The 15,488-nt window shown below is 47.4% G+C and overlaps 2 protein-coding genes across 7 annotated transcripts in view; one reads left to right on the forward strand and one right to left on the reverse strand.

Annotated features, from left to right (window-relative positions):
• Positions 1-5,688, reverse strand: part of GTF3C1 (general transcription factor IIIC subunit 1) — a 74,816-nt gene extending 69,128 nt beyond the window's left edge. For both annotated transcript variants that reach the window (XM_030301242.2, XM_030301241.2), the window contains exons 1-2: positions 5,426-5,688; positions 2,921-3,130 (exon numbers count right to left, since the gene is read on the reverse strand). In XM_030301242.2, coding sequence (XP_030157102.1) covers positions 2,921-3,130; positions 5,426-5,646 — 431 coding nt within the window. In that variant the 5' untranslated portion in view covers positions 5,647-5,688. The remainder of the gene's footprint in view (positions 1-2,920; positions 3,131-5,425) is intronic.
• Positions 5,689-5,884: 196 nt separating this feature from the next.
• Positions 5,885-15,488, forward strand: part of KATNIP (katanin interacting protein) — a 194,177-nt gene continuing 184,573 nt past the window's right edge. For all 5 annotated transcript variants that reach the window (XM_030301244.1, XM_030301248.1, XM_030301245.1 and 2 more), the window contains exon 1: positions 5,885-5,932. In XM_030301244.1, coding sequence (XP_030157104.1) covers positions 5,926-5,932 — 7 coding nt within the window. In that variant the 5' untranslated portion in view covers positions 5,885-5,925. The remainder of the gene's footprint in view (positions 5,933-15,488) is intronic.

A 15,488-nucleotide genomic window follows, 5' to 3' on the forward strand; every position in this document is an offset into this window, starting at 1 on the left:
TCAGGGGTTAGAACTTCCAGACCAACAAGAGAGTCAATCAGTCAACATGCACTCTCAGGAGCCGATGTGGTGCCAGGCAGAGTCTAGATCCTAGAGATACAGCCATGAACAAACAAGAGTTTCTGCCCTCAAGGTTACAGTCTGGTATGGAAAGAGTGACGTAAATAAACACTGAAGACCATTTTTGGTACTGACGTGAGTAATACGATGATGTCTGGGCAACAGGGACATACTTTTTGAGGAACCAAGTCCAAGGCTGAATGAAGAGAAGGGGGTAGGAGATGTGAAGATCTGAAGCAGAATATTTTTAAGTTTATTTATTTGAGAGAGAGAGAGAGAGAGACAGAGAGAGGAGTGCGCGTGTGTGTGAGTTGGGGAGCGGCAGAGAAAGAATCCCAAGCAGGCTCCGCGCTGTCAGCTCAGAGTCCGACGAATAGGGGCTCGATCTCACGAACCGTGAGATCATGACCTGAGCCGAAATCAAGAGTCAGACGTTTAACCAACCGAGCCCCCCAGGAGTCCTGAAGGCAGAAGACCCTAAGCAAAAGGAACAACATGTGTTGCAGCCCTGAGTAAGATTAGCCCGGCGTGTTCGGGCCAAAGCACAGAGAGGGCTATGGGGGGAGAGCTGGGTGGGCAGAGGGTAGGCATATGGAGCCTTATGGGCCACTCAGCAGGGTGGGCAGCACTAGGTGGGACATGGCTCATGGTTCTGGCCTAAATACCAAGGGAAAATCACAGTCCCAGAGAGAGAGAGCACAAGTCGGGAGGGGTTGAGAGAGAGGGAGACAGAAGATCCAAAGCAGACTCTGCTGACAGCACAGAGCCCGAGGTGGGGCTCGAACTTACAAACCAGGAGATCATGACCCGAGCTGCCGTCAGAGGCTTGACCAACCAAGCCACCCAGGCGTCCCATGGATCCTGTAATTTTTTTAAGAGGAGGTAGAAATCTAGATTTTAAATATTAGCAATGAAATAAAATTGAAAACAAACAAACCACCATGCTGGCTAAACAAAGCATGCCTGTGGGGGACATGCGGCCAGTCTTGAGCTATCTGTCCTGAGTGACCAAGGCACTTTCCACCGCAAGTCCATCTTAGAGAAAAATGTTCCATGCAGTGTGGAAAGTTCCGAAGAGGAGAGACAGTAAGAAGGGAGATAAGAGACTATTGTACTATTTTGAGCCCAAAGGGCGTTTGAGAAAACGTCAGAAGGTCAAGCCCACAGGACTCGGTGGCCAGCTGAACGTAGAAAGAGAGAAGGGGCCCAAGTCTGCGTCTTATACGGCAGGCGCGTGGGAATCCTCCGGAGCAGAGGGAAGACACAAAAGGGGCAGGAAATGGAAGAGGAGGCAAGTTTGGGGTGAAGGAGAGTGATGCTCTGACTTCTGGGCGCACTGAGGAAGAGGTTACTGTAACTCCACACACGGCACTTGACAGACGCCTGGGGAGCACTCAGAGCCCTGGGGAGCAGCCCAACATTTAAGGGGTGGAAGGAAGTCGGGGAGTCCATGAGGGAGCTGGTAAGGATCGGCTAGAACAGGAAAACAAAGCAGGAAGCCATGGGACAAAAGCTTTACAAGTCCTTGATGGGGTGGAGAGGGCAAGGAGGTTACGGGCCCTACAGTGTCCACAGGCTCGTTACTAGGAGTCTTCGGGGATAAGATTTCGGTGAAGTAATAAAGTCAGACGTCAGGACTGAGAGGGCAGAGGTGAAGGGGACAAAGAGTGAGAGTGGCTATTTCTTCTGGGAAGCTTGATCCTACAAGCGGCAGAGAGAAAGAGAGATCTATGGTCACAGGGGATCTGAGGTCAAGAGAAGGTCCTGTTGTAAGCTGTGTGAGTCACGTTAGGGCTGAGGAGACAGCACCAGCAGAAAGGCAAAAGTTGGCAATGACGGAGAAGGGGCACCTGGGTGGCTTAGTTGGTTAAGCATCCGACTTCAGCGCAAGTCATGACCTCGAGGTTTGTGACTTTGAGCTCTGCATCGGGCTTACTGCTGTCAGCAGTAAGATCCTGTCTCCCTCTCTCTCTGCCCCTCCCTCTCAAAAATAAATAAACATTAAAAAAAAAAAAAGAAAGAAAGAAAATGATGGAGAAAGATGAGCTTCCTGAGAGACGCAGGAAAGAGCAGGAGGTACAGGGAGCTGGGCTGGGGGGCGGGAAGGGGGATGGGCAGAGGAGGAGGAAGAGAAGCAGAGCGAGGCCCTAGACAGGGCCTGGTCCTGGTGACATGGTTTCTGGTCACCTCTGAGCTGGGGGGTGGGGGTGGGGGGAGGAAGAGATGTGTAACAGCTGCAAGTTGAAGATGGAAGTCAGGAGAGTTCACACGGGCAGCTTCTCCCTGTTCCGTGAAGCGGGGAGGGAGGTGGGAGTGGGGCTAGGCTTAGAAGATGACAGGTGGAATGGACCACTCTGGGAAACCGGGGGTCCGGCCGGAGACTCAGGAAAGGACTGCTGGGCAGCAGGGGGCCCAGTCCCTACGAGAGAGTGATCCAGGGGACATCTGGGTGGCTCAGGTGGTTAAGTGGCTGACTTCAGCTCAGGTCCCGATCTCATGGCTTGTGAGTTCGAGCCCCACACTGGGCTCGCTTCCATCAGCGCAGAGCCCACTTTAGATCCTCTGTTCCCCCCTCCCCTTTCCCTCCCCGACTGCCGCTTGTGCTCTCTCTCAAAAATAAATAACACATTAAAAAAAAAAAAAAAAAAAAAGAGTGATCCAAATGATAGCCTCCTGCCCTGCCCAACCGTGCCAGGACTGTGGATACAAGGGAAAGAGAAAGGCAGGTCCCTGAGCAAAATGAGCCGAGTGAAGAAGGCAGAGGCTTCGTAAAGGGCTGGCGAGACTCAGCGCTCTGACTGTGCACCCGACTCCAAAGCAGGAGGATTCCCATGAGTTTCTGATGGTGCAAATCAGTTACCTGCCAAAGGCCTCCACCATCATACAGCGGGGCTGTAAAGACTTGGTCCTGATGTCATTGGTTATGTTTTTCCTCTCCTTAAAGTACCGGCAAGAGCCCTGGATGCCATCTTTATTCTCTAAAATCATATGAATGGGGTAGACGTCCTCCAAAGCGACTGGATCCCTCCGGGACTCCAAAATTCCGGTTTCCAAGTCAATCTCTTCGTATCTACAAGAGGGAAGGCACAAATACCAAACCACAAATCAGCTCCGGAAACAGTACATACTGGGCCACATTCTTCTGACAACCTCCTGCTGAGACCAGAGAGAGAGAGAGAATGTGCTCACTCAAGTCTTCCCGCTTTGCAAATGCAGATTAGAGCAGCATTCCTGCCTTTTTAACGCAAAGAACACAGACCTTCCCAGGGTCCCCCAAATCCACCCTAAGAAGCTGAATGCTGGAACCAGAACCGTCCTACTGGCCCAAGTCGTGGCCTTTTGGTTTCCCTTCAAATCTGGTGCCTGTACGTTAACAATTTGCACCTTGGGATCCTACGTCCTGCCTTTTCCCTCCAAACACTGACCCTGTATCTTCGCTTGTCTACCAAACACCTCAAACTCAAGGAGATCAAAGGCAAAGTTATAACTGCCTCTCCCCGCCCCCAATAAAGTCCCTCCTTTCCACTCTCTCCCAGTTGTGTCGTATCAATGTCATGGAGACATCTTTGACTTGGGTTTCTTCCTTTATCCAGTCAGCCAACTTTGTTAAGCTTTCCTTACAAACCTCGCTCACATGCTGCTCTAGTCCAGTTGAGGCTAAATCCCACTTCCGCTTTTTGGCCCTTTCCTCCTTTGCCTTCTGTGTGATCTCTACACTGCGTAACCCTCCAAACCCCAATCACATCTGCCAGGACACCGCTCTGAACTGCTACCCTCCATTTCTCCAGCCGCACCTTCCCAGGCTTCTTGGAAGGTTCCTAGTCCTTCATCCAGCCCTTCCACGTAGGTGCACCTCAGGGCCATGTCTTAGGCCTCCAGGGAGAATCCTGGCCTACAACTTAAACATCCAACCATACGGGATGGCTCCACATGTCCAGGTCCATCCCTCTCTCTGGCCTGCTCCCCCCTCCCCCGCCCCGCCTGAAGCCACATGTTTACTAAACAGAATCTCCACTAGGGTCACCCAAAGGAACTTCAAACTCCATGTGTCTCAAAGTACGTTCAACATCTTCCCCACCTCCGCCAAGACTCAAACCACTGTGCTGCCCTTCTGTGTTCCCTACCAACAGGGCAGGGCATCAGTATTCACTCAGGTACCCAAATATCAGGAACCAGAGGAATCATCCCTGATTCCCACCTAAGTGGATTAAAAGACCACCCAATTCCCTCTCCAGTCCAACTGAGCGAAGGGCAGAGTGGGTTTTGTACCCCAGACTCTGTGGATTCAAATTGGGGGTTCTGGTCTTGCTAGCAGATGATCTTAAACAAGTCACTTAAACGCTCTGTGCCTCGATTTTCTCTTCTAAGGCTTTTGTAAAAATTAAATAACTCACTCTATGTCAGGATCTTAGAACAGTCCCGGCTCACAACAAGCATGCATCTAAGTGCCAAACATTATTCCTCATTCCCCACCTCCAATCCTACACTTCAACCAAACTTGACATATTTCTCATCCTGCAGGCTTCACATGTGCTGTTTCCCGTCCAGAATACTCTGCCAAGTGCCCACCTAAATCCAATCTTTAAGTCCTGTTTTGGACAGTATTACCTCTGGGAACTTCTCACAATATGCCTTTCGAGCACAGATTCTACAGACGGATGGCCTGGGTTCAAATCAACACGTGGGTCACTTATAATCTTTGTAACCATTGAACAGGTTACTTAATCGAAGGCTCAGTTTCCTCCTCTGCAGAATGGGGAAGATAACAGTACCTACTGCTGAGGATCAAGTGAGTTCAGTCCCCTGAAGCTCCCAGAACAGGATCTTAGGGTATAGTACTAGGCCAAAAATAAGCACTCCATAAATGCTAGCCATTATTATTATTATTATTATTATTATTATTATTATTAAGGTTGCTGTTATGCAGATGTCTAATTGACTTAGGCTCTCCGGTCAAGCACTGAATGAATGCCCCAGAAAGGGTGGTTGAACTCATCGGTCTCCAGCCTTGGTTTGAACTCACCTCCTAACCACTACGGAAGAAGAGTACTCTTTGAAACTTGAAGAATATCCCGCCGGTCCTGCTCACCACCACCCAACACCCACACGGACATAATGGGACACCATGAGATAACCCTCAACTCCATCGAACGCCCGGGCTCTACCAGGCCCGAGGAACCCCCAGTCAGCCTTACACCCAGGCCTCCCCCCCCCCCCCCCCCCGCCCCACGACTCACGGTCCTCCCCGGGCTCCACTCCTATCTCCCACCCCCTCCCGTCAGAACCTGGGCCCCTCCCAGAGCCATCGGACCCCGGGCTCCGCGCCCGCCCTCTCGCCCGCCCGCCGCAGGACCAGGCCGCTGACCGGTCCTGGAGCTGGAGGTCGGGTCGCTCTCGAGGCTCTTCATAGAAGCTGATGCCCGGGTGCGTGGCAAGGGCCCGCCACAGGAACTCCTGCGTGTAGGGCTCCAAAGGCAGGGGGAAGGGCGGCACTCGCGTCTCCAGACGGCTCCACAGCGCAGGCAGACACAGGCCATCAAGCCCCTCGAGGGCCACCTCGTCCAACAACGACTCAAGCGCGTCCATTGCTACTTCGGTGGGCAGCTCCCCCGGCGCCTGCGCACCAGGACACTAAAGGCCCTCCAGCGCGCCTGCGCACAACCTTCGGCAGCCCTGAGAGGCGGGATGGACTTTGAGATCCGAGGAGGAGTTCCAGAGCGCCGATGCGACGTCACTCCCTTTGGGGGCGGGCTCAGTCCCTGAATCTCCACCGCCATTGGTCCGGAACCCCGCAGTAACCAGGGGAACTGCAAACAGTGTAGGGGCCGCTTCCGGTTCGAGCACCCGGAACCGCCGCCTCTAGGGATGGACGGTGAGTGTCCGTGGGCCCCTCCGGGCGGTTGGGCAGTTATTCTTTCACCTCTCCTGAGGCTTCCCCGGACAGAACCCTAGGCCGGAGAGCCCTGGACCACCACTTCCTGACCCACGGTGGCCTCCGGTCTGAGGGAAAGGGAGCCTTAGTGATCCGGGATGGCCAGAAGAGGCTGGGGGGAGTGGTCAGTGGTGTGGCCAAGGTGCAGAGCTGTGGTCGTGTAGGAACCCGGTACAGGCTGGGGGCTCAGAAGAGGTTTAGAGTGGAAAGGAGAAGTAGAAGTCTGAGGGCGAGGGGGTCCTGTGTGTCTTCCTCGGATGTGGAACTGTGAAGTCTGGGAGTTGGTACGGGAGTAAGCGTCACCCTGGGGAGTGCGGTCGTCAGCTAGTGGGAGAAGGGAGTTGGTAAGGTGGGTGGGGGAATTCTAGGGCATACTCTCTTTATGAGCTCTGCTGAGAATAATTAGTACCGTCCAGTGCCAGGAACTCTGTAAGCTCTCTCAAGCAACACCTCGTTAAGCTTCAGAACAGCCCTTTGAGGTCAGTAGTGTTCTCCTGTTTTGCAAATGAAGCAACTGAGGCTCAAAGAAGTTAACTTGCCCCTAACCAAACAGCCCACAAGTGGCAGGGTGGGTAAGAAAGCCAGACACTCTGCCTCTGGAACCAAATTACGGAGTTTGAGATTTGAAGCGGGTTTCAGAGGCCCTTCATTCCAGAAGTTGCAAATGCAGATATCTGTAGGGACAAGTCTGGCGGGCTGGATTGGGCTGCGACTGAAAAATCAATTCGCTTTTTGAAAGGAAAGCGTCTCACTCGGGCTCCAACCTATTATTTTCCTGGGGCACTTCTCTAAATACCGGGACAGCCAATCAGTCTGAAGGCCAGATGGAGCCTGTGGGCCACTGTTTAGAGGTCCCTGATTAGAATCATAGAATCGACCATGGGAAGCAATCCAAAAATAGGCTACTCGGATCTCATTTTGAAGCTAGGAGGACTAATGTTTAGACAGACTGTTAGGGTCTATGCTAGAATCCAGATCAGTTTTCTCATTTCACCACTAACAGGGATTTGTTCCTTTGTGATATCCACTTAATGCAGTGTGGGGTTTTTTTTTTTTTTTTAATTGAATAATCTGATGTGTGCTTAAAAGACGCTTTGCCCTTTGTACTTCAGAGGTACTGTAAAATGTCATTTGCAGTTTGCCTTGTGGGAAGATCAATGTAATGTTTCTACAGAACAACAGTTCTCAAATTTTTTTGGTCTCAGGACTCCTTTATGCTCTTACCTCAGAAGAGCGTTGTTTATGTAGATCTGTGAAATTTACCATATCAGAAATTAAAGCTGAGAAAATCTTAAAACATTCATTTATCAACTTATTTAAAAATAACAATGAACCCATTACTTCTGAATATAAATAATAATTTTAATGAAACATAGCTTTGCGCCCCCGCCTCCAAAAGTAGTAGGAAGAGTAGTAGTGGCATTATTTTACATTTTCTTAAATCTCTTCAATGTCTGGCTTGATAGAAAATAGCTAGACTCTCATTTCGGCTTTGGCAACCAAACATGTGTTTTCTGGCTGATGTATATGAGCAAAGTCTGGCCTCACACAGATATATAGTTGGAGCAGGGACTATTTTAATTGCCTTTTCAAATACCATTCTTTTTTGATCCTACACCAAGACTTAGCAAGTGGTAATTCTTGAAGGTTATATACAGTGTGGCATCTGAAACCATATTGGTGAACTTTTATACTCTATTGTATTAAAATCCATTGGTTTATCATACCCTTTGGTTGGATATTTTACCCATGTATGATTTTGTTACATTAAATGTTTGTCATTTAGGAAATGTTGATTTACCGAGTTATACAAATCTCCCAAATGTTGACATTTTAAAAATTCCATTATTAATATCAAATAGAATGTCATTATGATATCAAAAAAATCACATTTGTTAATATAACTACCATGTAAGCTGTTAAACTCAAGGTAGTAAGAAACAAGTTTTCATTTGGGCAACAAACACTGTCAGTTGGGTATTTGGGACAGACTCATTTTTTTTTTTTTATATATTTGAGAAAAGTTTGAATAATGATAGTTTGTTGTTCATTTATGTGCAAATGGCATTGAGTATCATACGTGGCTAGTTCAGCTGGTAACTCAAACAAGCACATGAGTGTTTTCTGGGATCAACTGTTGTACTTTGGCACATAGCAGAAGTGCTCGATGTGTACTTCCCATTTTGTCACACACAGTATTAAAAAGTTGTGTACTCAAGGAATGAAATTTAATAATATTAATTTCTACTATTTTATAAGGATATTCTTAGGTGAAAATGATTTTTGTTTTGTTTTGTTTTATCGTGAGTATGTGGTAGTAAAGAATATAATGACTAATAACACAGTTTGGTGCTGCTGCCTCGTAGAGATTCAGGCCACAAGCAGTTTTACCTACCGCTGCTTTCACATCATCAGTGCAAATATTGACTGATGTAAATAAAAAAAGCTTTATTTTTTTATTTATTTATTTATTTTTTTTTTAATTTTTTTTTTCAATGTTTATTTATTTTTGGGACAGAGAGAGACAGAGCATGAACGGGGGAGGGGCAGAGAGAGAGGGAGACACAGAATCGGAAACAGGCTCCAGGCTCTGAGCCATCATAAAAAAAGCTTTAGAATTATGATGAGAATAGTTTTGTCTTTGTGGATCTCTTTTCCTCCTAGGGTCTGTGGAAGATAGTTTGAGAACTATTGCTGTAGGCCATTTTCAAGAAGTCTACGTTGTTACCATGTCAGCACTCCTAGAACATTATCATGGCCTAATAGAGGAACCTGTTAATTTTCAGACTGGTCACAAACAAGAAAAGCTTGTTCTCTTTTAAGAAAGCATTTGCCCTAAGATTAGATTTAGCATTCAAAGGATCCCTTTTTCCATTACTATTTGTAAAACTTAGATTTACACAATTTTGTACGCACATACCTGTTGGGTAAAGTGAAGCATACCGTGATAAATTGTGATTCTAGCCAACTAGGTAGGCCTTATCAAAAGGATGTTTACTTCCTAAACTTACAAAAGCTTAAGTATCTACCAAGTATCCCCAAACTGGATTGTAGTTTGGTTAATTCTGCATGTCCAAATCACCATGGTTTTTCACAACATTTTTCCTGACCCATTGGTTTTGACTTTGGGCAGGTTTTATCTGGCTCTGCAATACATCATAATGTAATACTGATATATTTCGGGGGCCGTGTATCTGTGGATTCATATCTTGATGGGTATTCTTACCCCCGCTGAGCTTCAGTTTTCCTGTCAATAAAGTCAAGCTGATGAGAAGGCTTACTTTGTTTTGTTTGCTAGCCCAATGGTGAATTGAACAAGACTACGCATGAACGCACTTAACACCAAGTCTGGCATATAAAAAGTGCTCCTCATGGTACCTAATGCTGTCATTAGCTGCAAATGGGCAGACTTCAGCTGGCGGAAGAGGGAGGAAGGAATCTGATGAAGCTCTCTAGCAAATAATAATCTATGTAACTAGCTCACTGTTTATTTAAAAGAAAAGCCGACGTGCTACATTTTGTATTTACCTGAAAGTAAACTGGCAATGTGTGAGTCTTCTGCCCCGGATATATATTAAATTTTTTGATGTTTATTTATTTTCAAGAGACAGAGAGAGACAGAGCGTGAGCGGGGGTCGGGGGGTGGGGGAGGGCGGGCAGAGAGAGAGGGAGACACAGAATCTGAAGCAGGCTCCAGGCTCTGAGCTGTCAGCACAGAACCCAATGTGGGGCTGGAACTCACGAACTGTGAGATCATGATCTGAGCCGAAATCCGACACTCAACAGACAGAGCCACCCAGGTGCCCCCAGTCTTTTGCCCCTGAAGGGTTCATCTTTATGTTAAAGTCACATTTCCCCCAGCGCTTTTAAAATATGGTTTAGGAAAAAAAAATTTTCTACTCAGTTTTCAAGGAACATAATAATTAGACAAAAGTTCAGCACATCAACATAATTAGAAAGGATTTTAAAGCTGTTCATTTGCTTTTGCTCTCCCTAGAGCAAATATTCAACATTTCCCCTGCTTATACTGTTCATTTGCTTAGTACACTTTCTCATAGAATTAATAACGCCAAGATGAAATTTAGCCTAGCTTGTCTAAATAAGCCCAAACTGCAAAACGGGCGACGAGTGAACTAGTAAGGTTTTGTTGGAAGTATGCTATCCACGTGTCTGGTCTGTTTCATTCTGGTGTGGTATTCACCTGGGCTCCTGGTGATTTGTCTGTTTCCCTTGCTACTAAAATAAGCCAAGCCAAAAATGATATGAAATAAAATAAAGCAAGCATTCAGCAGGCAAAATAAACACGTGGTCCATGTAATCTCTTTGTCTGTTCTGTCTTCGTTCCTTCTTTGCACCCATCCTTGAGTCGGGTTCATTTCTCCCCTCTCCCTATTTCACAGTATTCATCCCCAGCTGTGATTTTAACCTACAGGAACTTGGCACAGCACGGTTTGCTTGTTCTTCCTTAGGGCATTCATTTAGTAACTCCACATTCTAGTGCCTTCTGCGCACCGGAATCCAGAGATCTCAAGATGATTGAGACTGGATCCAGGCGAAGGGGAGTTCATTGTATTACTCTTAAAACTTCCTGTAAAGTTCTTTTTTTCAACATATTAGTTCCAACATTTTTCACCTTTAAAAAAAAGAAAGATGTAGCAAATTTGAAAACGAATTCTTTATGTTAGAGGTTACACACTGGGGGCCTCCGAACGAATGAGCCCACAATCCTGTTTACTTGGCCCATAATGTTTTGTTTTTTCAATTTTTGAATGAGTTGTCAACATTGGAAGATTGGGAGATTTCTCATAAATATCTGATTGTGGGATTTTCTTTGAAAATCAATGAAGTCTCTCAGCACCGAATCAGAATTCTGTAGGCAACAACCTCCTCACAGCTAGAGCTAACAGAGACCACCCTTTTAGAAGGGAGGTGCCCTTTCCAATTTGTCACAGCACCTACCTGACTGGCCACCTACCTGAACTCCATTGCCTGCGTTCCCTGCCTGGGCCCCATAGGCATCTGAAGCAAAAATTCTACTCTCATATTGACTTGGGCAATGTTGGAATCCTTATGAATTATTCCTGTGGGGCATACTGTGCTGTATATGCTTGTTCACTTAGTTTCAATCTGAAAAAAAAGGGGGGGATATATTCCCTGCCCTTAAGAACTTCATGGTCTGGGGTGGCTCAGTCAGCTGAGCGTCCAACTCTTGGTTTCAGCTCAGGGCATGATCTCAACAGCTCGTGAGTTCGAGCCCCTCGTAGGGCTTTGGGCTGATGGTGAAGAGCCTGCTTGGGATCCTTTCTTCCTCTCTCTGCCCCTCCCCCACTCACTCTGTCTCTGTCTCTCTCAAAATAAATAAATAAACTAAAAAAAAAAAAAAAAAAAAGAACTTCATAGTCTGGTGAGAAAGCCAGTCATAAACAGATAACTAGAATCCAACCTGGGAGTTCCTGGAAGATGACATTCGTGAAGGTCTTCCCCTTTCTCAAAGGAATCTGCCTCACTGCCAGCTTTTGCAAATAAAGTTTTATTGGAACATAGCTAAGCCCCCTCTGCATATAAATGCACACAGTCTGTGGCTGTTTCCATGCTTCGTTGGCAAAGCTGATTTGTTGTGACAGAGACCGTATGGCCCACAAAGCCGGAAGTATTTACTATCTGGTCCTTCACTGGAAAGGTTTGCTGACTCCTTCCATGGGGGATCCATTCGACTTGATGCTTGAGACAGCTCCATATGCTACTCACTGTAATTGGGCCCATTTGCACCCACGCGGCCAGCAGGTAGCAGAACCAGGACTCTGCCAAATAAAGCGTGCACTCTAGAATTTACGTATGTCTAGAGTATGTCGTCAAAGACCTGTTTCAAACTTGTCCCTGCCAGGGTGTCGCCAGGGTGTCATCTAGGGGATGAGTCTGTCGGCGAGGCTCCCTCTTAGGCTGGTGGAAGAACAAACAGTTTAAAAGGCACTGCCCTGGGGACGCCTGGGTGGCTCAGTCAGTTAAGTGGCTGACTTTCGCCCAGGTCACGATCTCATGGTTCATGGGTTCGAACCCCACATCGGGCTCTGTGTTGACAGTTCAGAGCCTGGAGCCTGCTTTAGATTCTTTGTCTCCCTCTCTTTCTCTGTCCCTCCCCTGCCCATGCGCGCGCGCTCTCTCTCTCTCTCTCTCTCTCTCTCTCTCTCTTAAAAGCAAATAAAAAAAGAAAGGCATTGCCCTTGACCCTTGCTCTTGGCTCCCTCAGGATCTGACTCTGTGGCTGCTCCTCTGTTTACACGTAAGAGAGGGCTTACAAGGAGCAGTATGGTTGCTTGGAAGCTGGAGCTTGGTGCTGTTTACAGATCACTTTATATAAGGGTAAGGAAGTATCAGTTGCCCTCAATAGCACTGGACTGACTGCTGATGCCCCGTGGGATTTGAACGGCTTGACCCTTGTAGCTTTAAATCAGACACAGCACCTTAAATCAGAGAATTTCCCTGGGGAAACAGTGTCTTTCCCTTCCCCTGTCCCTTGGTTGGTCTGCTGGTCTCTAACCTCATATTTAGATACCCACCTACCCACCCACCCTCCTGCCCAGAGGTATTATACTGGGCTGAACTGGGTCCGTTGATGTGTTTTCCCATATTTAAAAATAGTGATTTCCCATAAAAACCGGGGCTATTTAGTCTCTTGATAGAAGGGTGCTTTGGCCCTGCTGGGCCTGCATTCCCAAACAGCCCTGGTCCCCAGCACTGAACATTGGTCACCCCTTGGTCTTGGACATGTGATGACAGTTTGACCTCTTCTGGCTGGTAGCACCTGTCATCAAGTGCTCTTTTCTTGCATTGAGAATATTTGCCTGAGCCTATGGGCACCTGAAAATTAACCCCTGCCCAAGCCACCTCGGAAAGCTGGCTGTTTCTTGCATATGCTATATTCTTTTCCACCTCCCTGCCTTCCCCTTGCTGTGTTCCCTGCCAGCTGTCTCCTTCTTTCAAGTCACCTCCACGCTGTAGATGATGGTGACCGACATCACCTGCTGAATTAATCCTCCCACATGACGGGATCCCATAGCCCTCATGTCCCATGCTATATTACAGGTGTTGGGCTCCGAGCCTTTTCTCCTCTTTGGGGATAGAGACCCACTCCTGTTCCTTTATATACGCCCAACATTTGGCCCAAGGAGTGGCACAGGGAGATGTACATGAGTGTTTGCTGGGCTGACGTCATAATCAGGGAAGAGATGAACTGATTTGTCCCTTAGCGAATTGGTAGCTGGTCTCCATAAAGCAGGCAGGGAAGAAGTCCTTGCAGCTCAATCTTCCTCTTTCCCCCAGACGTTGCCCTTTGGAGTAGTTCAACCCAGTCCTAATAATATGTCCTGACCTGGCTACCTTTACTGTACCCCTGGCCTCTGTTAGTCTGTACTCCCTCTATTTTTCAGCTAGCATTCTTCCCCCATTTTCTGCCCCAGTGAGTCACCATCACCCCTATCTCCTGCTTCATTTCTAACTCTGATGCTGCCTTGACCCCCTGTAGCTGATGGATTCTCTGGAGACTTAACATGTCATTGGAGGGTTATAGGCAAATGCAGCACCAGGCAGGAAGATGGGGCATCACAGATGACTGGTCACCAACCACAGAAGCCCTGCAGGGACCACCACACTCTTATAAACTCTGAGTGACCTTGCAATGCGATATGTGTGTGTGAGTGTGTGTGTGTGTGTGTGTGTGTGTGTGTGCACACACGCACACACTCTCTCAAGAATCCCAAACTATTTATGTACCTTTTTATGAACCTACCTAAAATCACAGACAGTTAGGTCCAGGAGGGACTTAACAGATCTAGTCCAGGGAATCTGATAGATTTCCAAACTCTGAGGATCCCATGCAGGAATACAGGTTTAGAAGCCTGCAGGGTCCAGGCAGGTAATGTAAATGACCACAGTGACTGGGGTTTATTTCATTATGCTGCTTGATGTCAGATTCTTTCAACACCTACGTACACTTTGCATACCTGGGACTATTCCTCAATGTCATAAAGGACTCGATTGTCTACTAATTCCTTGAAGCATGTAGCCTCTTCCATACCTCCATCATCTGTAGAAAAGAGATAATAATTGTTCCATCTCCTGGGGTTATTGTGAAAATTAAATGCGTTCATGGATGCAAAGCCCCTAGATCAGGACCTGGCATACGGTAAGTATAAATGTGCTAGCTGCAATTAGGGTGATGATGGTAATGATTCTCACTTTTGCTAGAGGTGTGGACACACAGACCTTCACTTTCATCTTTACTGTAGGGAGAAGCCTGTCAGACCAAAGTGGCAGCGAGACAGAGAGCTAGGGGGCCAGGAACCAGAGGATACCAGCCATCTGCCGGCTCCTGACAACTGTTGCCAGGCAGGAAGGCAAGCCTGGTGTTGCCAGATCTTCTAGTTTTTCAAAAACAATCCAGAACTCAGGATTTCTTTCTTTTTTTTTTTTTTTTTTCCAGAACTCAGGATTTTAAAATGTGAAATCTCCCAAGCTGTTGGCTGCAAAAAAAAAAATTTTTTTTAAACATTATGGAGACCAAACAAATGTCTGTGGCCTGGATTCAGCCAGTTGAGTAACTTCCGATCTGGTCTGATTGCTGTCATTTATCAGATGTGGAGGCCGAGGCCTGGGGAGTTAAGGTGGCCACTTGCGGGAGAACCAGCCTGGATCCGTTTCTGTACCCGCCCCGCCGCCATTGCAAAGCCTCCCTCCTGATGAGCCTTTGTGGTGGGAAGTCCTGCCTCTTGCATGATTTGAGGTGGAGATTTTATTTTAAGCCTGCAGAAGGCAACTCTGAAAAAACCAGGGCAGAGGATTGGACTCGCTCTCCTGCTCTCCCTGTTCAAGTTAGAGGTGTTCACTCTGTGAGCCTTCCTCATCTTGGAGAGGAGAGGAAGGAGCAGAGTGCGGAGACCGACCAAGGGGGTTCTGGTCCTGAGGCCACATGACCTTGGGAGATTAGGTACTTCATCTCTCAGTGCCTGGACTCTTAAATTATAAAATAGAGATTAGTAGGAGGATACGTCATAAGGCTGCCGTGAGAATCATATGAATTCATCTATTTAAAGCCCTTAAGGGGAGCCTGGGTGGCTCAGTCAGTTGAGCATCTGACTCTTTTGATTTTGGCCCAGGTCATGATCCCACGGTCCTGGGATCGAGCCCCGCCTCGGGCTCTGCACTGAGTGTGAAGCCTGCTTGAGATTCTCTCTCTCTCCCTCTCTCTGTCCCTCTCTCTGTCCCTCTCTCTCTCTCTCCCCCCTCCTCCCTCTGACCCTCTCCCCCACTCCTGCACTCTCTCCCTCTCTTTCTCTAAAATAAAAAAAAAATTTAAAAAGACTTTTAAAAGTTTACTTTAAAAAGTAAATTAAAAAATAAAGCCCCTAACAGAGCCCCTGGATGGCTCAGTCGGTTAAGCATCCAACTTCAGCTCAGGTCATGATCTCATGGTTGGTGAGTTCAAGCCCTGCATGCAGCT

This window comes from Lynx canadensis, chromosome E3, assembly GCF_007474595.2.
Source record: "Lynx canadensis isolate LIC74 chromosome E3, mLynCan4.pri.v2, whole genome shotgun sequence".
Lineage (NCBI taxonomy): Eukaryota > Metazoa > Chordata > Mammalia > Carnivora > Felidae > Lynx > Lynx canadensis.